Source organism: Drosophila takahashii, chromosome X, assembly GCF_030179915.1.
Source record: "Drosophila takahashii strain IR98-3 E-12201 chromosome X, DtakHiC1v2, whole genome shotgun sequence".
NCBI lineage: Eukaryota > Metazoa > Arthropoda > Insecta > Diptera > Drosophilidae > Drosophila > Drosophila takahashii.
The window spans coordinates 321,912-347,318 of NC_091683.1; the positions used below are offsets into that span (position 1 = coordinate 321,912).

The following is a 25,407-nucleotide window of genomic DNA, read 5'->3' on the forward strand; positions in this document are numbered from 1 at the left end:
ACTATATACACATGCTCTCTAACTTTAAGTATATGCAAACTCATTAACTAAGTACCTACAATAAATTCACATCCGAACGGGATAAACAAGACGAAAATCCCGAAATTGGGATTAGATAAAAATGATATACAATTTTTCTCCGAGAACATGGAAGCGCGTTTCCGGACTACCCTCTTATCAATACCGTTCGGTGCTGAATTACCTCTTGTTTGTTTCAGTGTACATACGCAATCTTAATAACCACCAATATATAGTATATATAATTCCATGTTCTACAGTGTCGAATCGTGATTTATGAAAGCAGATCCACGATGAGGCGGTATGCGTCCATAAATCAGCGGTTGATGTGTTCAGTTAATCCTTAATTAACCGACACTTAATGCCCAATATATCACGGATGATCGGATGCATACGGGGCGAAATGGTCCCCGCAGACTGGTGGATTCCCGTGGAACCCTGGAATGCATCCGACCATGCGCTGATTTCAACAGCTGATGCGTAAAATATTTTGGCCAAAGCCCCGTCGAATCCGACTGTATATTTATTTAGAAAAAAACAAGATCTACCCAACGTGTACAAGCAACTAGTACTGCAACGTTTACCTTCTCCAAAGTGGAGAATTCCATTGTACATACCTACTTAACTGTTGTACTGTCTAATTGGTTTTGCGCCACCTAGGCCCAGTTCAAATTAAATATACATACGTATGTAGAACACGCCTCGCATGTTCCACTTTTACTTGGGACGATTAGATTAGACGAAAAAAAAAGTTTTTAAAAACCCGCGCACAAACATCGCTTTACAAAATTTCTTCCTTAGACGAACAAACAAATATGTGTATTTTTTCTACTCCGTACAGTTTGTTAATTAGTATTTGGCAAATGCCCACGCACAAATCACTATATTTTTGGGTGATAACCTAACCACGACACACTAAAAACAGATACACAAAAACACTAATACGCACAAAACCATTTAAATAGTTTTATCTTTTTTCGTTGGTTACCAAAAAATGATCAGAAAAATTATGTTCATTACAATTACTGTAAAAATGGTTGAAACGATACGTTTTTGTTTAGCATTTGGCTTCTCTTATGTACTATACTATAAACCGTACTATGGGCAAATTTAAATTGGATCTTTGTTGCTTTTGTTTTTTTCCTATTTTTTCTTGTGATAGAGCAAATCGACTAACATAGCTTAAAAGATTTATATCGATTGTTATTTACAACTAAACTAACCAATGAAACTACCGCCACTTGTATGTATGTAATTCTCTAACTACTACCTACTTACTACCTTCAACTGCGCCTAGCCACATACTACTGCACTACTACTACTTCACCTAATACTACCTACTCTTACTAACTACTTACTGCCTACACCACTAACTACTAACGGAACGAGCTACTAATCGATACTAATTCAAATAGTTTAGATTGAAATGCATCGAATCACGTAGATCGATGGCGACGATCATAGTTCCCTGAGATCCCCGAGCTCCCAGAGTTCCTTGAATCCGTATGTTAAGACGGAAACGTTAACCAGTCTAATGCCAATTTCCTTATACATTCTGTTTTCTCTCTCTCCTCTTTTTTGTTTCTTCGACTCCATTCTCTCTTCCTTTGGTTTTGGCCAATAATATTTTACAGTCGAACTCAATCAACGTCGGCTTCCTGCGTTTATTTCGTGCGGCGCGTCTTATCAAATTACTTCGTCAAGGATACACAATACGAATTCTTCTATGGACATTTGTACAATCATTTAAAGCACTTCCCTATGTCTGTTTGCTTATAGCAATGCTATTTTTTATATACGCCATAATCGGCATGCAGGTAAGTCAAATTCGGAATCCTGAAAAATGGAAAAAAAAACACTTGTAGAATCAAGAGTGGTTTAAATACGCTAGGGTAAACAGTTTGTAAAAGACATTGGTAAGGAGGGGGTTGCGCATTGTCCATAGACTCCAAGCTGCAAAGGGGCAAATTCTGGTGGTTTAAAAAAATCAAAATATCATTTAGAATAAGTAAATAGCGTTCTTGTTTGGTTTCGCATTATATATCGTAACTTTGGAAATAGCCTTAGCCTAGCTTAGTTTATCACAGAAAAGGATATTGGTTTTCCTAACAATCATGAATGCTGGACCAATTTAATGCCTATTCAATTCAATTATAATGTTTACATCAAACAAAAAGGTTTTCGGCAACATAAAGTATGATCCGGACACGCAACTCAACCGCCACAATAACTTCCAGTCGTTCTCCGGTGGAATTATGCTGCTCTTTCGGTAAACGAGAAAAGTAACCTAGTTAGCAATAGTAATTCCATAGCGATTACCCAAAAAGCTGGCACAACAGTCACCTATACTCAACATTAAACGTAGTCATTTGTCGAGTCATACTTATAATTCGAACTTATCCCACGATCGTGGATTCGTACGGTGTAATTAAATACTAGAGGGAATCCGCTGTGGTCAACTTCCTTAACTCTATAAAAACGCATTTATTGTAATCATCAATCCATAGTCTGTTTAAATTGAAAAATGTAAAGCTAATGCAAATTCGCTATCAATCAAGGAAACAGTGTTATGCCATTCAAAGTTGTTTGATCTGTATTGTTTGAAGTTGAGACTTGTGACTTTAGCATACTCGTATGCTAATGGTAGCTTTGATTTTTCAATCGTTTCTATCACCAGTCGAATGTGAATGTAGCTTACCCATAGCACATTTTGATTTAATGTTGTACATAATTGCGTTAGTTAAACAAGTTATTTTCCCTTAAATGTTTGTGTTTTTGATATGAAACCAAAAGTTGAAAAATTTTACTGACTTCAGGCTTTGCTGCTTCCCGAATCTAGGCAATAGAACATCAAAAAAATAATCTCGTAGGAAATTTTGTATGAAATTCTTATTTCTAGGTACGATTTTTTTATTTGTATCAAAATTGTATTTACAAGTGTGCAGATAAAAAGAAAGAGTATTTTTATTTAGGCAAGCCAAATTTCGTAAATACAAAAGAAATTGGACAGAAATTTCTAACAACTTAATACAAGAAATTGTTTTTTATTTGAATGCAGTCATTATTGTTTGCTTTTTCATTATCTATCTTTATTTTCCTATATAGTATAATGAGAAGAGTATATAGCACAAAATAAAACTTAATTTATATAACCAATAAATTCGTCTAGTTAGCCTGCTAATTACCAAAGTCCTATTATTGTGATTAGTTGATTCATGAGCTATTGAGAAAATGAAATAAGTGTTTATTGTTTCAATGTTGACTGTCATAGAATTTTAGATGTGCAATTCCCAAACTATCAATTCACACACCTACACAACAACATGGACTTTGCGGATAGGGGGAAGTCGGCACACATTCTATATATTCCCGATTTGATATCGTCCCTACCAACTCACACATGGATTTGCCATTTAATCGCCAGGAATCGCGGGTTTTTCGTTAATATTCAGTAGTGACAGCATTGTGAAGAATAATTAAATATTAAAAATGAGGTGGAGGTGATTCTGTGTAATGTGAAATAACGAATATACCTTGACCATTTCAGTTTCCAAATAAAAATGATAAAATAATCAATGCATTCTTTACCGATATTTGAATCGTGAATAGGTGTTCGGGAATATCAAACTAGGTACGGTGGAAAATTCCATTACTAGACACAACAACTTCCAATCATTTATTCAAGGCGTCATGTTGCTCTTCAGGTACGTAACTCCTAGATCTCTCCAGTACCATGTACTGTTATTATCCAATAAAAAGTTTCGACTCTCAGTAATTAAGTTCATAGTTATACATATAATACAAGTTAGCATAATTTAACTATACCACTATCCATATGTTCTCAATGATAGAATTTGTTCCAGTCGCGATTTTATATTTTATAAATAACAAAATAGTACATTAATAGCCTAGCGATAGGGTCTTCTAAAAGGTGGGTAGCACCTTGAAAGTGAAAAGCCCTAGCCACACAACTTTATATGTCAGATAGATGATTAGACTTTAGTAGCATTAATGGGACTTTCAAACTGTAGCTCATTCTTGGTTTCTTTTCCAAATAACTACCCATTAATATCGAAGCCATATAGAAGATCTAGAAATTAGACTGACTCCCCTAGCATATATATATATATAATCTATATTGGTTTTTAGTAAGATGTAATACAACTTTTTTTCGAGGTTCTCCAAGCTGATCACGGATCAATCGGATTTGTGACAACCATTTAAGCGGTGGTAAATCCATAACTACAACTTAAAACAATCAATATAAAACAACCCAGATCTCAGACCAATTTCATTACATACATTCGTTTTGCGTAACAACAATTACAGTTTTTGATACCTGTGTAAGTAGATTGAGTTCTAGAATTGCGACACTGATTCAACAAAGCTGGAATATACGTATATATATGTAATATCTATGTATTTTAAAACCTGTAGAGCTAAATATATTTAAAAAAAACTAAATTTGAGCGCAGCTTGATTTTTCGAAGTTTGCACTTTTCGTTGTTGCAGTTAATCAGTTGAGATTTAAATGAAAGTTTAATAGTTTTTCAGTATTGCTGGTAATTTACGTTATAGCTATATATACATACATACAAATATAGTTGTTATATACTCGTACGTCGCAAAACGAATTGCCCTCCCCTACTTATATATTTATCTATTTTTACATATATATACTGATAGTAAAGTTAATAGAACTCTCGATTGACGTATGTCTGTATGAAAATCATATCATAATTTATCATTTAACTAGCTACACACGAACTTGAGTATAGAACTCCTGTACACTATAAATTTAAGTATAAAAAGTCTGTAAAAAACCGATGCTGCCAATTGGTCTAAATATCCGTTTGTCCTTCCGCCAACTTACGCCAACTGGCAACCCTAAGTATTTTAAAATCGTAGCTTAGTCAGTATGTAAATCTATCTATATAGTGTATACAGAAAAGAATAACTTCAGTCAGAATTTTCGAAATCATTTCATTCCCAAATTGTTTTTGTTTCTAGAATGTTAATATTATTCAGTGGCTTTAATTTATAGCTTATAACTAAAGTATTATTAATACAATTTAGTTTAAAAATAATTTAATGGTAATCTTATGCGATCAATATATTTCGGGGACTGAAAATAGTAATTATGCTAATTAATTTTCTTAAATATACTTATGGAGATTCCCGATATATTTTGATATGTCCAAGTTTAGAATTTATAAACCATTTAGATATTGTGGACTTTTAATTTGGAAATAAAACGTAGACTTGATAGACGCTGGCCTTGCTTTAGAAACTGAACAATACTGACGACTGATAATCATACTTTGACCGTCATAGATAGAGTAAGCCTTACAACATACCTATAACATCATTCAGTCCTCGATTTACATATAACCCTGTACCCTGTATGTATATACAATTGACTGTAAATACATAGAACTTGGTTAGTAGTTGGGAAACGCCACACTCATAACGTGCATTTTCGTACCAAATAATCATCGTATAGAGTTACCTTATATACCATTTATGAACTAATCATAATTTGTGATTAATTATCTGTGTTATATACCACATAAATGCGAAACTGCAGGTGTGCAACGGGCGAGGCCTGGCCAAACATAATGCTGGCCTGCCTGAAGGGCAAGGCCTGCGACGAGGACGCCGAGAAGGCACCTGGAGAGTACTGCGGATCCACACTGGCCTACGCCTACTTCGTATCGTTTATATTCTTCTGCTCCTTCCTCATGCTGAATCTGTTCGTCGCCGTCATCATGGATAATTTTGATTATCTCACGAGGGACTCCAGCATATTGGGTGCTCATCACTTAGACGAATTTGTGCGCATATGGGCGGAATATGATCCAAATGCGACGTAATTATCTGTTTAATATATGTACATTGTACACCCCACATTACACACATTTCCTACTTCAATTTTAGTTTATATTTTTTATTTCTATAATTTCACTTTCATTTTCCGTCATTTAATCGAGGAAGTGCCAATGAGCTGGCTTTATATTAAACGATTATTATTTGGTCGTATTTGATTCATACTCGTTAGTAGGCTTTGTGCACAAGTTGAGCTTAAGTCCTTTCACTGAAAAAAGGATTGGGATTGGGGGAAATTCAATGACGAGCAGTTAATTTTTCTTTGGTTTTGCCATGCATGAGAAGCCTGACCAGTGATTAAACCACCAGGGGTTTTCCGATGTGTGCAATCTAATCTAATAGAATTTCGACTCATGCATGTTCTCGGCTCTGCCGATTAGACCAACACTGATTATAGCTGGCACTCACATTTTCTGAGGAGTAATGTGAGTGCCGGGCAACACTCGACTTTATTGATTTGATCCTTGTTTCGGACCTAACTTTTATTGTGTTCCCCGGATACATAGTGGAAAAATACACTACACGGAAATGTACGACATGCTGAAGAATATGGATCCACCGTTGGGATTTGGAAACAAGTGTCCCAATCGACTTGCCTACAAGAAACTCATACGAATGAATATGCCCCTGGACGACGAACTGAGAGTGCAGTTCACAACAACATTATTCGCTTTGATTCGGGAGAATCTCAGCATTAAAATGCGAGCGCGTACGTATTTGTGTTTAACAATAATGTATATCCTCTTGTGTTTATGTGTTGTGTGCAGATCATTAAGATATTGCTGTTTCAAAAGTTTGGATCTTTAGTGAACTCGGTAAAACCGATTTATTTGTATTTATATTTATCTCATTTGTATAAAAAATAACTCTCTTTTAAATATTGCATTTTTTGTGTTTTTTTACTAACTGTGCTGATGTTCAATTAAGAACTAGTCCGACTCGTTGTCGTCTTACTTGTGAGAAATTATACAAAATGCTAACCGGTCTGAGTAATATGCATATTTCGATCTAACCACCAGCTGAGGAGATGGACCAGGCGGACATGGAGCTACGGGAGACGATTACAAACATCTGGCCATTGCAGGCGAAGAAGATGCTCAATCTGTTGGTGCCGCCGAGCGATCAGCTCAACAAGGGCAAGCTCTCAGTGGGTAAAATCTATGCAGGTTTCCTCATCCTGGAGTCCTGGCGCAGCACGCGGTTCGGCCAACTCGATTCGGGAATGCCGGTAAGTCACTTAAAACCTCCGCCCAGCCCCTAACACAAACTACCGCACTACTCCAGTTGCATAGAGTCGAGGATATATATGAGTACGGGTCCTCCTGGACCGACTTTCCCAGTCAAGTTTCCCAGTTAGTTTCGATGATTCTATGTTTCTGTGAAAGATTGGACCCCTTCCAAGGTTCGACCCCTCGGAAATCTTTTGGCCTCAATCAATTCTCAGACATAGGCAGATATAATTTTGTTAATTTAACAATAAGTCTAAGCTTAAATTTAGACAACTGATTATACAAGTCCCTGTCCATCAACTACCTACCAGTCTCTTAAAAATGCAATGCACTTGAAAGAAACTGCTCTAAATTTTAGAAAATACCCAATTTATAGGCAAATATATTTCAGTAACAGGCTTTTTGGTTAAAAAAATGTATTCGGCTTAAAAAGTTTTTAATCGATCAAAGCTACACAATTTTACATAATTGATTTGATAAAATTATCCAAAAGTTTTGGGTGAAATAAGGGTGGGTGAAATAAGGTGAAATAAATAACAGGTTTTAAATTTGAATTATAATAAAGAATCGAATATAAAACTGCTATTTATACCGTCAATAAACATTGTTAAATGCAGAAAAATATTTTCATTATTATTAGGCTCCGCAATATTGCGGAGGGCGGTTTTGATTTTTCGGCTTCTCTACCACTAGCAATATACATACAACTAAGCAACACCAAATACAACAAATTCTATAAAATCTGTATAACATGGAATAAATATGTGATATTATGATTTTTCTTCTCATACGATTGAAAATGAACTCTCTCATTGAATAACAACCAATAAAAAAACAAAAAATGTAATCAAATTAAACGAGAAAAAATATGCAGAACTGGAAGGAGGTATATAATTAATTTTATATGCAACCTCATGTTTATCACATTTGTACATACAATATACCCTATATATTGCGCACATACATGCCCGTTTGTATGCGGTAAAAAGAAAACCCAAACCTTAGTAATAAACACTCGCATTTATATAACCACATATATTACGCATACGTAACGTATGTATACAATAATATTACGCATACGTAACGTATGTATTTAATAAGCTGCCCATAATTGGCAAAAAAATAACAGGGGTCCCATATCAGATCAGATCGAAAAAATAGAAAAAAAAACCTCTAACACTTCAAAATGAAATTACTTATGGGCAGTGTGCGGGAGATCAGGGGCGGATCCATGTGAGGAATGTTGGTTGATATTATTACTGCGAAAATCCTTGTATCTGCCCTTGTGTTGTGGGATGCATTATTTTCTCGAGCAGCCAAGTCGATAGAAATATATCTAAATCGGGAGCAGAAAATCTTGCAACCCAGTAGGGATTACTGTATGACTCGTGTAATGAGCAATGGATTTACCGTTCAGTAGAAGTCGAGTTACCTTAAGTAATTACTTACATATACCTATATATCGGTAGAGTTGACCAGTTCGTATTTTGATTCTCCAGTTTGCGATTGTATTTTCGTTCTAAGTAGATACGACCAAATCAGATAAACACAAGTTATATAAATTGATTTTTAGATACTTATAGAGGTTTGCCATTTGATTTTACACAACGATAACACCAAACCAAAAAAATGTCGACTCATTCGAACTTAAGAGTCAGATTGCGGGAAAATTGGGACAAATCCAGGGATATCCACACACATCCACATGCTCTTCACATCTGCTCACTTTTAGGTTCGCACTTCTGATGTGCAGTTAAACTTGAGATTTTTTAACTGGACCTTTTAAGAGCGGACCTACGTGGGTTAAATACACACACGTACTGAAGTAATTAATTAAAATGTTTTATCTGTTATCCTGTTTTTGTGCACAACACACAAACGATCAATTGACAACTCAAAATTGAAAATTAAAAATCTATGATTAACATGTTGTTTAATGAACATGATAAATGATCAATGATAGCGGAAGAAGCCGGAAGACGATGATGCGCATAAATATAGCCCGACGGCAGTCGAGGAGCCGGTATATAATATACTTCCATATGTATACCTATCTATCTTTCGCTTGGTTTTTCTTTCGCCTTTTTGAAAAAAGCTCCTCCTCTTCCACATGTTTTGCGTCTACTACTTTTGTACAACTTTTCACCATTCTCGGCTAGAGGCATGTTTATATACTCGTACTCGCCTAAGAGTATTAATATATCTAGGAAACCAACATAAAAGCCTGCCCACCCATAAAAAAATAAATTAGAAAAAAAGTGCAACCAAAATCCAGTACGAAAACACACCCAAAAACCTATTATTATCCAGCTGTAGATGAACACCCAACTGCAATGCTACGGTCATGTTTCGCTTAACACACCCACTAGCCAACCACACTTTTGTTTCCATAGAAGAGTGTGCACGCCCCGCAAATTTCGGGTAATTCCCTCTGGTTTGGGTTGCTCTACAGGATCCAATTTTTTTCAAATGTGTGTATTGAAGTGTACCAGGTGCCATAAAATTAGGTTATTTGAATATCAAAAAATACAGAAGCATTCGGCAGTTAAATGTCTTGACTATAAGTATATCTGCAATAAGTACTTAAATGTAAATTTTGATGCCTAAGCATTCAGGTATCCTTCCATCATGAGCATTTCTACATGTAAACTAGCACGCAAAACTACTTCTTTAGTGTAAGTCAAATGTATTCAACGTCAAGATCGTCAGAAAACAATTTATAAAGTTTTCTGATTTTGAAAAATAAAAGAATGTATTTCTGGTTCTTCTGTGGATACAAACTTATTAAGGCATATTGGAAATTTACTCTTAGAAAAAAATGTTTCTTGATTTTAGTCCATTGACTTAAAATTACAGAACAATGGACTAAAAACTGTCAAGCATGGCTATACGAGGAATTAAAAATGTGCCTCCAATATATGTATATTTAAGGACCTAAATCGACTAAAAGTAGGTACAAGGTTATATAGCAGTCCATACGGATTATAAATGGGTTTAATTGTATAAATATATATCAGAGAAAAACTTTTAAGTCCATGTATAGCTTTGTTTAACCAATGTTAGTCCATTGATCAATTTTCAATTTTTTTCTGTTTGTACTCTTTGATACCTTTTTGAGCTGGCGCTTAACAGTAAAACTCAAACGGCAACGTGCTACACATTTATCTCAAATTAGTTATTAAATAATTCCTTGAAACAAATTTATCGTTATATTTCACATGAAGTTTATAAAAAGGTGACTTGCCATGAATATAACAAGTCAAACAGATTTTAAATTTTAACGGAAATATTATTGTTTAGGGCCCGAGGAGTTTAATAATAATTTTTAAATTGTGGGACTACCAAGTCCTTGTGTGTTGATGCATTGAAAGTGATTGTCATTTAGTTTACTACACATTTTAGTGGCTCCTTTTTTAAATATCGCACTGTTTATTAAGTATGGATCGGTCTGTTGCACTAAACCACAGGACTGCATTTTTATATACCGAGTTAAATATACATATAATTAACGATTAGTAAAATAACTATAGAATGATCTTAAAATGTAAATATTGAAATTTGGATAGACTGAACAAATCATAAATGTTTTAAATTTACGAAATCATATGATCAGGAAAACTTTAATAATATCAGGCAAATGTCCTATATTTAACATTTTCGTTTACAAGTCGACTTGGTAGTGAATTTCCCATAATCTTTACTGCTGAATAGGCATGCTTAAGATAACCAAGCGATCGGATCAACGTGAAGACAGTTTTTAAACAATTCAAAAAGATAGCATGAAAGATAATAATGAAATCGGTAAAAATTTGTTATGCTTATATGCCAATATGACACTGCGCTAAGGCTTAAACAAGAGATAGGGATAAAGTTTCTTAGAAACAGGATTTGTTTATTGTTTTTCATCTCTGAATTTAGGAATAAAATGTTTTCAATCCTTTCTTTAAATAAATAAAATTTAATTTTAGTTAACATAAAATGGAATACTGGAAAAAGCAACATATTTTTTAAATGAATAAATGATAATTTATAAGCCATAGCTGGACACTATTTTATATTACAAACTTACAGTTTTAGGAAAGGGGACCTATGTAAGAATTTTTGATAAATTACACTACAATGTCCCCTTTTTTTAATCCAATGTCATATGGGTATTTAAGATTATAACTAATTTAGTAGTGACATTTAAATGCCATACATGTATAAGTTTCCTTTTTATTTTTGACACCATGTTTTAAGTTCCTATTAATCTCAATAGAAAAACTTAAATAAATTTCGTACTCACTTGTTTTGTTGACCATTTCTCCAAATTGGCACATAATAAAAATAAAAATATTAAAAACAATTGTAACAATTTTGTCTTATAGCGGTAACTCTTAGATTTTCTTTAAATCATAGTGAGTTGTAAAAATGTTTGCGCATGCTTTTACCGTATTAAGCAAGCCTCTCTTTTAAGCTATTTTTGAAATCTTAAGCGAAAGCATCTCTTATACATTGCCTCCTTTATACCCACATAATACCGACACAATCCGAATAGAGCTTGACACATCTCGAAATGCTATATACTACTACCATACCTAAATGTAAAGATATTAAGCAGGGGCTTTTGCCCCATTATTAATAATCGTACATATGTATAAACCAATATATACTATGCATATGTACATATATGCGATAATAACAATACTTTTGATTATTATTTTTGTTCTGTAATCTACTCATACTTTTTAATTATTCTATAATAATTCTTACATTCCATTTTCAATGCTTAATACAAAAAACAAAAAAAATATCAAAACAAAAACCAATCCCAATGCGTTGCAATGTTACTACATCAATATTCACCACTCACCCAACTTTAACCACAACTGTGTCTACAATAAACAACAACTTAATTGAATTGCAACACTATCTGAAATCTGTATTTCTACAATTAAAAAACTACAACCTAACTAAAAACCAAAACACGAAAAAAATATTCATGCAAACGAACTACAACGAACAAAACGAAACCAAAACTAAAACTAAAACGAAACGGAATGGCAATTGAAAAACTAAAAATAAAATCAAAACCACTGCACTTTCCTGTCTACTGTTTACTACTATCGACTACCAACCAAAAACAAAATCCGTAGAAACAATCATTCTTTAACTGCCTACTCGATATGGCCGCCCTTGACAAAGGAGGATCGCGACAGGGCTCCATAAGTTTCGAGCCGAATGGGGAAGGAGCCGCCAACTCACAAACACATTTGTTAGCCAGCACGCACCACCACCACGCAAACGGTGATGCCGAACACAACAGTTTGGCCACTCTAGCACGGCGGAGTACGATCAGAAAGCGATCAGTTAGGTAATTTAAAACAGCTTCAATCTTAACTTTAGTCCGTAAAGTGCAAGAATCATCTCCATTGCCACATTACCATCATAAGCACATTAAGGTCATCGATCCACCTCCATTTCGTTCATTCGTTCATCATAAGTGGGCATCAGATTAAATGCATAGCAGTATTCTTAACATTAAAATTAAATGTAATTTTGAACTTTATTAAGCATAATTTATACTGAATCAAAGATCGCGAGAAATCGAATGTTTAGAATACGCTTTTGCATATAAGACTATGTCAGTGCATAAGACCAGAGGAGAAGATACACATGAAAATAATTCTTTAAAATAGTATTTAGCTTAATGACCTTATGATGACTCGTTCCAGCAATATATATTTCGCTTTGCACAAAAAAGTATGCTATAATATCTTCAGCAGTATCTACCTATTTCCAAAAGCAATGTGAACAAGTCAGCCAGCGAGGCTTTGTTTTAATTTAAATTTCCAAGCTTTATGCATTTCATATCGTCTCAAGATCAATGACAAAAAATTTAAGTTATCGAAACCGCGTTAGCTGTTTGTCTATAGATCCAAAAAAAATAATAATAATAATAATATTTTTTTTTACGATTTTTAAGCCAAGACTTGAAGAAAATCGATTAATTGTATTATATTTAGTCTGTATTCACTCTGATCGTGAAGAACCACAACATACATTTACATACATGCATAAAGAAAGTATTCGTTTCACAACATTATCAAAATACAATTACTACTAACAAAACCTACAAAACACAATTAGCAACTAACTACAAGATCTTTTGTGCATTTGTGCAATTTCAACATTGACATAAGTAAATTGTTTTTCTTCTAATTTTTAAATATTTCAGAAACAAAAAGGTGAATAAGTTTGATAAACTCCAAGCGGTAAACCAAAATGAAATTATCAACAAATTTTACTAATCAAAAATAATAATTAATTGTGTATTATATAAATATATATGTGAATACTCTTTGTGCCCATACTCCGTTTCCGATATAAATGTTGTTCACAAACCGATTAAGTCAAGTAATCTACTAGTACCTTTAAATACATACTCACTCATAAGTATATGTATAGCTGTACGCGCCAATGTGCGACGTATCTATGACTATGTAAAGAATGAATACAATATAATATGCCAGATTACCGGGTGCTGAGCTCCAAGCATAAATATATAAATACATACATCATATATACATGCGCACATGTGTGTACTGCGTATTCAACCTACTATAAATCTTTAATTTGCGTTTACTCAATAGTGCAATAAATACTCGTACCTAAATGTTGCATAGCAATTTTAAAAAAACATTAGAAACGCAAAACTTGGCTTAGTACTCGTACTCGTACTCAATGTTGTAATTTGATCGTTTCTATAACCACTAAATGTACTCCTATGTACGTAGGCGTTCGATTCCTGGACAAGTTGAGAGTGGCAACGAACAGTGGACGGAAATGCTCTGGCAAAGCTTCAGCTCCACTCAACCCGAACAACTCTCAGTCCGATCCGATCCCCCCATCCGATCCCATTTTTCAATCCTGCCAGTGCATGGAGGACCAGAATCTAATAAATTCGATTGTGAAGACTGCATTTTAATTTCGATTCGCTTTATTGATAAGTAAAATAACGTCATACTTTCCAAATTGTAAACTTGTCCTCTGTGCAATTAACTTTTTTAAGTCGTTAAGTTGACAGAACAGGCCTCTTTGATTCAAGCAGGTTGACTTGTAGTTTTTAAAAGCGGACTTGCAATTATTTCTCCCTCAATGATTGTGCGCTTCCATACACCAATTAGTTTGCCAGGCCCTTTTGAGATAAAAAGCGTAAGCATTGGCATAAGCAAGAACGTCGTTTGATTTCACGTACATCATGCCAGCATTGTTAGATTTTTCACCAATCCCAGTACAATTGCGACCTAGCATACCGAGACACCTTCATGTTACACAAAAAACCAGGGAATTCTTACTTACAGATCAAGTCGTCTCTTACGACGCCTCTGTCACATTAATCGCTTATTCAATTCGCATCAGACATGCCAGCTATGTGAAACCAGTTGGCGGTTCTAACTCTGTTCCCACTCACAGCCTCTTGGGCAAGGTCCGATAACCCCGAGTTCAATCAGACAGAAAAAACAAGACTGTTCTGGTTTTCACTTCTTTTTTTTGCCATCTTCCATGCTACGGAAACTTAAGTTAAAGCCCGAAAGTGAAAGCCGGAAAAGATTTGATAGACTTTTCTACGTACACATAAAGCCATTCGCAGAGAGGTAGGAGGTAGTAAGCAAACACGAGCTCTAGGCTTATGACAAATTTATGTTTTCGGATTTATCGCCCCGAATATTGTAAATTTATACTTGAAATTTCTTCCATGCAATAGTTACGTGGAGATAGTTAATTTGTTTCTCTCAAGGCCATTTCCAATGACTTGTAACATTACTAGAAAGGTGCTTTTTCTCTTAGAGATAAAGCTACCCACTTAACACACGATTTGTAATTTGGACACCTTTTGTACTCCCGACACTGCTAATCACTAATATAATGGTATAGAGTTAAAGTGGACCGAAAAGCTATCTGTTGCCCAAGTCTGATTCTTGATTTTTAGCGAGTTATCCCTCTAGTTTCACATATAAAGGCGGCTTTATGTGTAGGTAGTAATTGTTTTCGAATTCGATTTGAATGTAATAAGTATTAAGTTTTGGTATTTGAATGTTATTCGTTAGTCCAATCACGAATGCGAAACGGTTTGTGTACGGTAAGTAAGTTCGTTGGTCTCGTTAAGCAAGAGCAATTGGAAAAGGACTCAGGACCTGACCACAAACCATTACAACCCACCATTACACTATACATTTATCCAATTAAATTGCTCAAGTAGTGCATGCTTAGCTTTTATTGTTCCGCCTTGTTGTTTTTGAAAACGTATCACTGCTTTGCCAAATAAGTAGACGCTATTAGATCACACGCATGTTAAAATCCTTCTTAAATTGTAGATATCGTGTAGAGAGAAATCTAGCTAAATCTTCTCTTTCTAGATGCAAAGATCGATTAATACTTAATTGTTATTCTTTCGTATTTTGTGTTCAACTTTTTTTTACTACATCATCATAAATATAGGACAATAACCCAAAAAAAATAACGTAGATTAAAACAAATAAGAATCAATTGGCGTAATAAGTAACGCAATATGGCAATCATATCATTCCCAAAATGACCTCAAGTATGAGAAGACATCCAGTTAATTATAAAAGTACCCGAAACAAATTATTGACAGAAAGTGAACAAGTATATATATGTATATGTATACTCCCGAGTAGTGTATGGAATCCTTAAATGTTACATGCCCTAAAATAGGTTAATCAAAACTACAATCCAATATAATCCCGCATTAAAGAACCCCTCTATACATCTAGTACAATTAAAACGCATTTGAATATGTATTTTGTTGCAGTGGAGTAATGATTGCTTTTGTTTACTTTTATATACCGTATACGTATACCCCTTAAATATATCCCGCAAAGTAAGCATACATGTCTCTATGTATATTTATTTTGTAGCATTTTACCAAGTACAAACATATATACATACCTATTGCCTACGCTCCATTATGGGGCATTGGACATCTATAGTTCTTAATTTATAAATACACAGATATATTTAAATAAACGAATACGTGCAATGAATGAATCCACAAGAAATCGGTCTAGAGGAATCAGAAATCCCAAATCCAAAATCGAAATTCTGTACACTGACAAAACATACGTATGTAGTAATTTATTCAATTAGAGTCGATTCGGACATCTGGAAGTGCTTCGCGAATTCCAATCCACCTTAACCTGAATCTCAACCCAACCCGGAACTAAATCTTAGTTCTCACTCTTTTTGGACTGATTTCGAGTGGTGGCATTCATGGTGATCTGTCAAGCTTATTAAATCGTCTCATTACCATCTTCCGAACTAGATGCTGGAGCTACAGGACGCTTCGAGACATCCCTCGCAGGAATCACTTACCGGTGCCGATGCTGGCCATTTACATCCTGGACATTCGTATATGAATGGTCACCGGCGATCGCCTAGCTTGAGGTAAGAAATGTTTAAAAAGTAAATAAACAAAATTGGAAACAATAAACATTCGCATTACTTTCCCGCAGGCACAACGGCTCTCCACTGGCCAGATCTCCAAGTCCTCGACGGCGTGGCCATCAATACATACATCATGATATCGGGTTCTCCGATACCGTATCTAATGTTGTAGAGATGGTCAAAGAGACTCGTCATCCTAGGCATGGCAACAGTCATCCGCGGTATCCAAGAGGTATTTATTGGCTCGACACACTACTAAACTACATAAACTGACTGACTTTTGTGTGTGTGTGTGCTAGTTGTAAGCCCCATTGATTTGGTTAGGGAACCTTCAACATAATAATCCCATATTTGCTTTGTCTGTACCCATCCGATGTTACCCTCAATCACCCATGTACTGTGTATTCGTATTGAATGGGCTTGCAATCTAAGCGCACATAACCAGGAACTTGGGAATACCAAGGATTTTTGATCTATTTTGTAGAATCGTAGTTACATACATATATATATGTCTACAATTCCATAGCTATTAACGAAATCTTTTAATACAATATAATATATTCCAATAATAATATTTTTATTTCGGTTAAGTCGTCGGTCTTTTTTTGTTTATTATCTCTTCAAATTCAAAAACAAACTAAACAAGATCCAAAACAAAACAAAAATAAAAAAAATGATAATGATAATCAAATATGTTGCTAAAATCAAATACGTAAAATGTTGTGCCCCGACATCCTTAATTATTACTTTTTTATTATTGTTGTTATATGTACAATATAGGTTCATGGTCAGCATCGACAAGTCCGGCCCGTTCGCCTTCGCCTTCTCGATATGGTGGTCATTTGTCTCGCAGTAAACGCACTCAACTGCCTTATCCCACATATGGGACAACCAGTCTATGTCAAAGATCACGATCGCCGAGTCCCGCTAGACTTCAGGAGATGCGTGAACGAGACAGACTTGGTTATGGGATTGATATGGGTACATCCTTAGCACTTGTTATCTAAAGTCCAACAAGATCAATCAACTTAAACAAACTCAAACAACTACTCAACTTGTTTTCTATATATGCTAGTATTTTCTTCTACACAAATTTCAACTTCAACCATTTCAACTTTAACAAACATCAAAGATCAGACATGCTTACTCGTAACTCGTAACTCGTAACTAACTTGTATTCGTACATAGTCGCCAACCATGCTTAACATGTACAAGTATTGTCATGCCAAGGCGTTCAATCAGAAAAACAGTCAATCATAAGCTTGAACTAATTGAATAGTTCTATACTTATCATTCATCCCATACAATCACAGCTCACGGCTCTCAAATCATTCAGATCTCCGATCTACCACACCGAAGAATTCAATTCATAAATATGTGCTCAACTATTCGTACTTGTACTTGTACTCTTGTTACACTAGCAGCGTTTATTGTTTTCATTTCTCTAGATGCCATCCTCGTACCATCCAATCCACCTATATTATAATCACATCTCGTATGTATGGTACTGACATGTACAGACATTCACCCTCATCCTTAAACTACCTTAACTACACTGAGTCTCTGGCAAATGAACTGTATTTTCTAAAAATTTATGATGGTAAGAAGACATGCATATGAGAGAAGGTTTGAAGACTACTTTCGACGGACTCGAATTTAGGTTAGGAGAAAAGCTAGTGTTTGTACTGGTCATTTTCAAGCAATTCAAACAATTAAAGTTAGAAGAAACGCAATGCAGGGGTGAGATAAGTGAACATCATTTCCTAGTCCATCCACCCCTCCCCAAGAAGGTGAAGTTCGTAAGCCACAGTCGTAGAAGTTTTTTTATTTCAAATCGACCTCTGTCAGCCTGACCACTGACCAAGAATCTCTATTTTAAGCTTGCTTCTTGTTCCAAGTAACACCCATTAAGTCCAGCCACTATGCCAAAGATAAACAGGCAATATCATGATTCAAGTACTATATTGTTTTGTATACGAGTTTTTTTGGTGGACGGGGAATTCGACTGAGCTAATTGTTTACCAGAGGAATACGTTGGGATGCAGCTTTTGGGTGTTTCAGTATCTAGACGTGTGTGCATATTTATCTATCTTATCTATCTGTGAATGTGCGTCAATAGTATTCTGCACCGATTCCTAATCAATAACCATCCCTTTCGTTTCTGCATAACTACGGTATCTGTAGTTCAAATCGAACAGTCATGCATGTTGCCATGAACAATTTAACTGCCGACCGGCCATTCCCCAAATCATCCAACTACTTGTGTACTATATATTTCTCTCAATACATTATATAGCACTCTTGTTACTGTTCTGTACTTTAACTATTTACCCTTGCAGAGGGTGTTATCATTTTGTTACTTTTCCAAGTTGTTTGTTCTGTACGGTGCTCAAGTAATTGCACACGCTTATCAACGTAGATACAGTGAATGCATTTTTTGCATAGCAACAATTGTTTTTAACATCATAGAAGTTTAGTACAATGGGTTCTGACTGGGACATGTTCACTTTTTCTACGATACAATTATTATTTGATTTAATATAACAAAATGTTTCACGAAGAATGTGCAGTTATTTTTAATTTGGTTTTTGAAGAGAATATATAAACACTACATGCTTTCTATATACATTTTTAATTCTCTGTTTCTAGAAGTTAAGCACTTTCAAATTGCGAAACTCGCACAATGTAATTTTACAGAAAATATGAATACAAAATAATTAAATCTCTGTCCGATTGTCTTAAAACACTAGTGGGTTAAACTAAACGAACATGTCCCATTCTGTTCTACATATGTTTCATATATTTGTATGTATGTTTTAAGCATTGTCTATGTTAATGTCAGTGAAGAACTATATGCAGGTACACTTTGTTTAGTATCATAACAGCAGAGTATTTTTGCAACGATTTATGCCCTCAAACACCCGTTTAGCGCGCAGGGAAATAATTCTCTCGATTCCCGCAGGTGTAACGCATGTACAACACAGTTACCCAACATTGGCATCCCGAAGAGCCGGAATCGGTAGACGCCTGCCTCCGACCCCAAGCAAGCCGTCAACACTGCAGCTCAAGCCAACAAATATCAATTTTCCCAAGCTGAATGCGAGTCCCACACATGTGAGATACAACAGGAAAATTTAAATATATAAGTAATTATTGAAATAACACATTACTTTCCCCGCTAGACACACCACTCAACGCCCCACAGTGTTCACTCGCTACCACACCACCGCGACCTGCTGCGAGATCCAAGGGACATGTACTACAGCAGTAGGGAACGCGAGCGGGATCGCGAACGCCTTAGGGATCGGGATCGTGAAAGGGATCGCGATCGGCTGCACGAGTACGACCTGCGCTACGAGTACAGGGATCGGGAGCGAGAGTTGTACGAGCGCGAAAGGGATCGCGAGCGGGAGGTCGAAAGAGAAAGGTATTTAAGGAATGTTTAATATTTTAAAGTATTTATAATCAAATCCATAATCCCTATCCACAGACTTGAATATATAGCACCGCTGTCATTCGAACAAGCGCTGGCTATGGGCCGAACAGGTCGTGTACTGCCATCACCAGTTCTAAATGGTTTTAAGCCAAAGAGCGGTCTGAACCCTCGACACTCCGATTCGGATGAGGAGGATTGGTGCTAGCAAAGGCTTTGATTGCGATCGCGTAATCGAAAGGATCAGATCTGGGTATAGCATCAGGCCATATGCTCCTCTTTGTCAGCACCAAACTTAGATCACAATTTTGATACGATACGACACAGATACCAGCCCGAACATCAGCAAACCCTTCCACAGACACACCTTTGCCCACAACCACACATACACCCACACCCACATCGAAGGTATGAAGCGAATGTATCGACACCGAAGCTAGGAACAAGTATATCTGATATCAAATTGGCTGGAGTAAGCTTACAGGAATTAAATCCGAATCGACAAGCGCAATCGCAACGGAAGCAGGAGCAACAATTGGAGGAGCATCAGCATCAGGATGGACGACTCGAGTGGCTCAGATGGTGCCGGTTGGGGCCATATCCCGAAACCCAATCCCCAGTGATGGCATCATTGCCCGAAACCAGAGCAACATCGCCCCAATCCGATATTGAATACATGAGAAATAAAAATATAAAGAAAAAAGAAACCGGAACAATTGCAATAACACCAAGGACAACTAAAACTGAAGCAATGATATTAAGCGTACCAATTACAATAACGTCCCCATTAGCTATTAAAAAGATATATTCAGATAACGACATTAATTATAATACCGAAAGGGGTAACGATAATGATATTGGCAGAGTGAAGGAAGCGGAAGCATCAGGTCATTATTATCACCAGCCAGAACTAGCCACACCAGATTTACAACAGGAGCCACCACTGCAGCCAGATAACCAGCACTATCCGCAGTATTCGTATCATACGCTTTAAGGAGAATAAAATCAAGAACCAGAATCCAGTATTCAGTATCCAGTCTCCAGTGTCCAGATTCCAGAGTCCTTAATCGAGCATTCAGAATCCACAATCAAGAATCCGTTATCCAGATCCACTAAAAGTGCAACTTTAATTGAAACTGAAACTGACTAGAGGTGTAAAGAAAGTGAACGAGATTCTATTGCAGTATCAAGTATTGGGAGTAGGGAACCAGAGATATGTAAACAGATTAGAGCTACCATTTGCCTAGAAATAGGGGTAGAACACCTAATGTTAGATATGAATATGATCAAGTGTATTGTACTTTTTTTTTAATGTAAGATCGAGTCTAGCCGAAGAGCACATCAAAATGAAATCAATGATAACAGAACTCTTTCAAGCAGAACACATAGATCTAGGTCTAAGTACATAGGAAATATAAATTGTAGGAACTCGCATACATTGTAAGTTATATAGGACATAGCTCGAGAATCAGTAATCTGCAAGCGTTTTGGTCTTGTTTGTACTTAAAGTTAGTAATTGAATTATGTGTATTGCAAATGCGACTTTTATTTATTCTATGTACATACCAGATAATTGTAGATATCAAATTTTTGTATGTAAAATATTTACCCACGACTAATATTATAAAAACCTTCGACAAAAGAAACTCGGTAGCGAATATTAGCCGTAATAGCAACAAATGAGCGCATTTTAGTCCCCTACGATTTTGTATTCTGTTATGTGAAGTGTACTCAAGCAGATATTTTTTTTCGATTAAAAGAACTTCAGAGAACAGTGAAATTTTAATACGAAACCCAACTGCAACCAAATAACTCAATTATGACCAACAGTTTGTATCTGTAACATTAGCATTATCCAGTGCCGTGTGTGTACAGACTTTACAGACATTTTTTTCGAAAGAAACGTTGTATTCATAGTCTGTTTCTTCTGTTAATGTATTTCCGAAAGTCTTTCGTACGCTGAACTAAGCTCCTCTCAAACTTTCCGATCAAATGGATTTATAATTAGAAAACGAGAGCATTGGTTTTACAATCGAGCATCCTCAACATAAAACATGTGTAGATATAATACATACACCTCCGGCTCCTCATACTCGAACAGAATGTGTATAGTGTTGAAAAATGCTGAGCTCATGGCACATCAAACATAATATATTCAAATATACAAGTATTTGCATGCACACAGCCCCTTCAACTCACTGATAAAAATGCAGACATCTGTGTATAGATAGACGATCGTACATGTTGGACGACGGGATATCGAAGAGCGCACAATAATTGTAATTTAAAGAAATGAATCCATAACTTAAGTAAATAATTATAGCAGCTGAGCAGTAATGCGAATTTACACAGCAAATGAACTTAACATTACGATGACTAGAGTCGTATTATGCATACGAAGGTAAGAAAAACCATTTAGCAAGCGAAAAAATCAAGAACAACAAACTATAAACTAACCTAACTGGGTTGACTTATGCTATACATAACTGAGCAATACTGAATAGGGAAAACGACTAACCTAAAAGCGATAAACTAATACATACACTCAAAAAAAGGACGAAATCGCCATTGAATTTAGAACTTCGCCATACAAATATGTAAATTGGTACTACTTTGCCATAATTTAACAGAATTTTATATTTTTCAAACATACTGTTAATTGAATGCAAAAATGTTTTTCTAAAATATATAAATTTACTTAAAAAACCTAAAATACATTTTTTAACCTCAGGTACTTTGTTTTTTATTTAAACAGAAAAGTTGTTCCATTTTACGAGTGATGTTAGGTTTTTTTTTCGATTTCATCACGTTTTTAAAAATCTTCTAGCTTTTAATAAGAAGACTTGTAAATATATTTATTTCATTTTTCCTAATACAGGCATTTATAGTATAGGAAATAAACAATTATTTTTATAATTTAAGAAAACTTTTTTCGAAATACTCGTTTTTTATGAAAAACTTATTGTAAATTTAAAAATTCTTTTTAAATTTAAAACTTGTAATTTGATGGCGATTTTCAAAATGCTTGATAAAACATTTCGAGTGTGGGAAAGGAAACCGAGAAGCGTATTCTTAATTACGAATGCAGAGATTCATACATTCAAGATATATATACACACCTACATAGTTTATAACTAGTCTCAAATAAATACCGAATTCCATCGATAAGGGAAAACAAAGATCGCTGATATAAAAATTCACTCTCCAATTAATTGTAAACACAGCGCATTACCGAGTGCAGAGTGCTGTAGCACATTGTAATTCCGAAGTTCACTTTTGACTACTTCCAGTAAAAATTTGTCCACGTGGCGAATGTTTCAAGTCCTCAGTCTTAGGCTAAGATCCGATTTTGACTTTCGTTTGCACTGCTTGCTTAAACATTAGCATTCCAATTCAAATTCGAATTATTACTAGCGATATCCTCACACAAGTAGAGTTGTTGGAAGGGCAGCTTAGGGCTCATTAGCTCAATTACTACTACTGAATCATTGCCCCGATGCCAAAACTAAAAGTTATAAATAAATAAAAATAAAAACAAAACAAAACAAAAGAAACAAAACCAAAAACAAAACCAAAAAATAGAAATGAGTACAAAATATGAAGATAGTTTACTAATATCGTTTCGATATTAGATGTTTATCCAATCCATTATGCCTCTAGAGGAACTATTTAGTTATCTAATTATTGGCTACTTGACCATTTCAATTTGATTCGCTTTTACTGCACACAAACTTCGCTTTGTCCTTCGAATAGGCTCTCAAAACTCTCCCTCTGCCCACTTTAATCCTACTTGTACATTTTTACATACCTATATGGTTAGTTGTGGGAATGGTTAGTTAAGGTGGCAATTGCAGGGATAACCATCAACATCACTTTTCGGGGAAGAACAATTCGGGAACCACGTCCCGCCATTTACCAAACTAAATGTCAACGAGAAAAAAAAAAAACATGATTATATGTCAGTGCTGCGATCGATTGTTCTTCCAGATCCTTGCATTCTCTCTCACATATAGTTGTCATAGAAAGCATTATTTAATACTCCAGATCCAGGTCCAGATTCAGATCTGCATATATGCTTGAAGGCTCGGTACAAGTTCATCATATTCTAAAACTGGTATAAATGCAACCATGATTAAGTGCGTAGTAGGCCGCTGCCGAGCCAATCCTCAATTCCAACTGAGGTGACCCCGAAAGGTCCGCTCCTTGTGTTCCTCGTTTCATGTCGTAGGTGGCTTACTCTTTTTAAACACTACATTTAATACCTAACTTTACGATTCGATTGTATATTTTGTTATTTGTTTACTGTCTGGTGTGAACGGTTACATGAAAAAAAAACAAAACAAAAATGCGTATTTGTAAGTAGATCTGACTTTTTTTTACAAAGCAACCAAAATGTAGGATTTGAGAGGAGATAATATGCGAATAGAAAAGGAAATTAATAATAAAAATTAGTTTAAAATTAGAAAAATGTAACTGTTACGGCTAAAATGTAATGATAATACGTATACATAAATATATAAAAGAAAAAATAATATATAAATATCTTAATTTAATGAGTAAAACAGTTAAAATAATAACTAAGATACGCTAGAGATAATTAAACTATATTTAATAATTATGTAATTATAAAGATGACTCGTAATTTATATACAAGATATACATACATAAACATATAATATAATAACATAAATACCTGCCTTCAACAAATTTGTTAATAAAACTATTAATACTTTCTTATTTTACATAAAGTAAAGGAATACCATAATAAAAAACAAGAAGAAAATAAATGTCAGAAAAATAACACAAAAAAATATGTCGTGCTTTATTTCAGAACTGCCACTGGGGATTGCTTGTTAGCTGTTCAAAACAGTCGGTTTAGCTGTCGGCCTTGATTTGTCGAAAATACGACTGAAAATAAGTTCATTTTTTGTCTAAAATTGGAATTCTTATTTTCCGTCCTAAAACATCCGTTGTTTTGCCGACACAAAGGAAATGTTTGCCCAAATATGGAATGTTATACATTTTTAAACTCATAGTTAAATTACGAATCGATTTGCGTTCAAATCTGGAAATTTTTAATTTTTGCCATTTTTCGCAAAAAATGATGATGGAAAATTGGGTCCAAAATTAATTTTCTCAAATCAGTCGGAAAGTGCGCTGATATTAATATTTAGGTTGTAAGCTGCACAAAACAGTGCGCCTTTTTGATTTGTGACCATTTTTGTCCAAGTTACAGCAAAAAATCCATTTAAGAAAAAAACTAATTTTTACCAAAAATCGAGATCCTAATTTTTCACCCCGAAAACAATCAGAATTTTGTCTACAACAAAGAAAATAATGGTCCAAATATGGAATGTCATACATCGTTGAACTCGTAATAAAATTCCCAATTGG

The 25,407-nt window shown here is 35.0% G+C and overlaps 1 protein-coding gene across 11 annotated transcripts in view; it reads left to right on the forward strand.

Moving 5' to 3' along the window:
• Positions 1-24,813, forward strand: part of cac (calcium voltage-gated channel subunit cacophony) — a 54,840-nt gene extending 30,027 nt beyond the window's left edge. For 2 of the 11 annotated variants that reach the window (XM_017159957.3, XM_070218456.1), the window contains 13 exons: positions 1,653-1,835; positions 3,628-3,722; positions 5,606-5,887; positions 6,411-6,613; positions 6,924-7,132; positions 12,269-12,486; positions 13,351-13,387; positions 16,459-16,580; positions 16,649-16,812; positions 17,361-17,561; positions 19,543-19,694; positions 19,763-20,007; positions 20,071-24,813. In XM_017159957.3, coding sequence (XP_017015446.1) covers positions 1,653-1,835; positions 3,628-3,722; positions 5,606-5,887; positions 6,411-6,613; positions 6,924-7,132; positions 12,269-12,486; positions 13,351-13,387; positions 16,459-16,580; positions 16,649-16,812; positions 17,361-17,561; positions 19,543-19,694; positions 19,763-20,007; positions 20,071-20,221 — 2,262 coding nt within the window. In that variant the 3' untranslated portion in view covers positions 20,222-24,813. Of the gene's footprint in view, positions 1-1,652; positions 1,836-2,195; positions 3,600-3,627; positions 3,723-5,605; positions 5,888-6,410; positions 6,614-6,923; positions 7,133-12,268; positions 12,487-13,350; positions 13,388-16,458; positions 16,581-16,648; positions 16,813-17,360; positions 17,562-19,542; positions 19,695-19,762; positions 20,008-20,070 lie in introns of those variants that run through there. The other 9 variants (XM_017159963.3, XM_017159964.3, XM_070218454.1 and 6 more) reach the window with 8 other exon arrangements.
• The last annotated feature ends 594 nt before the right edge of the window (positions 24,814-25,407 follow it).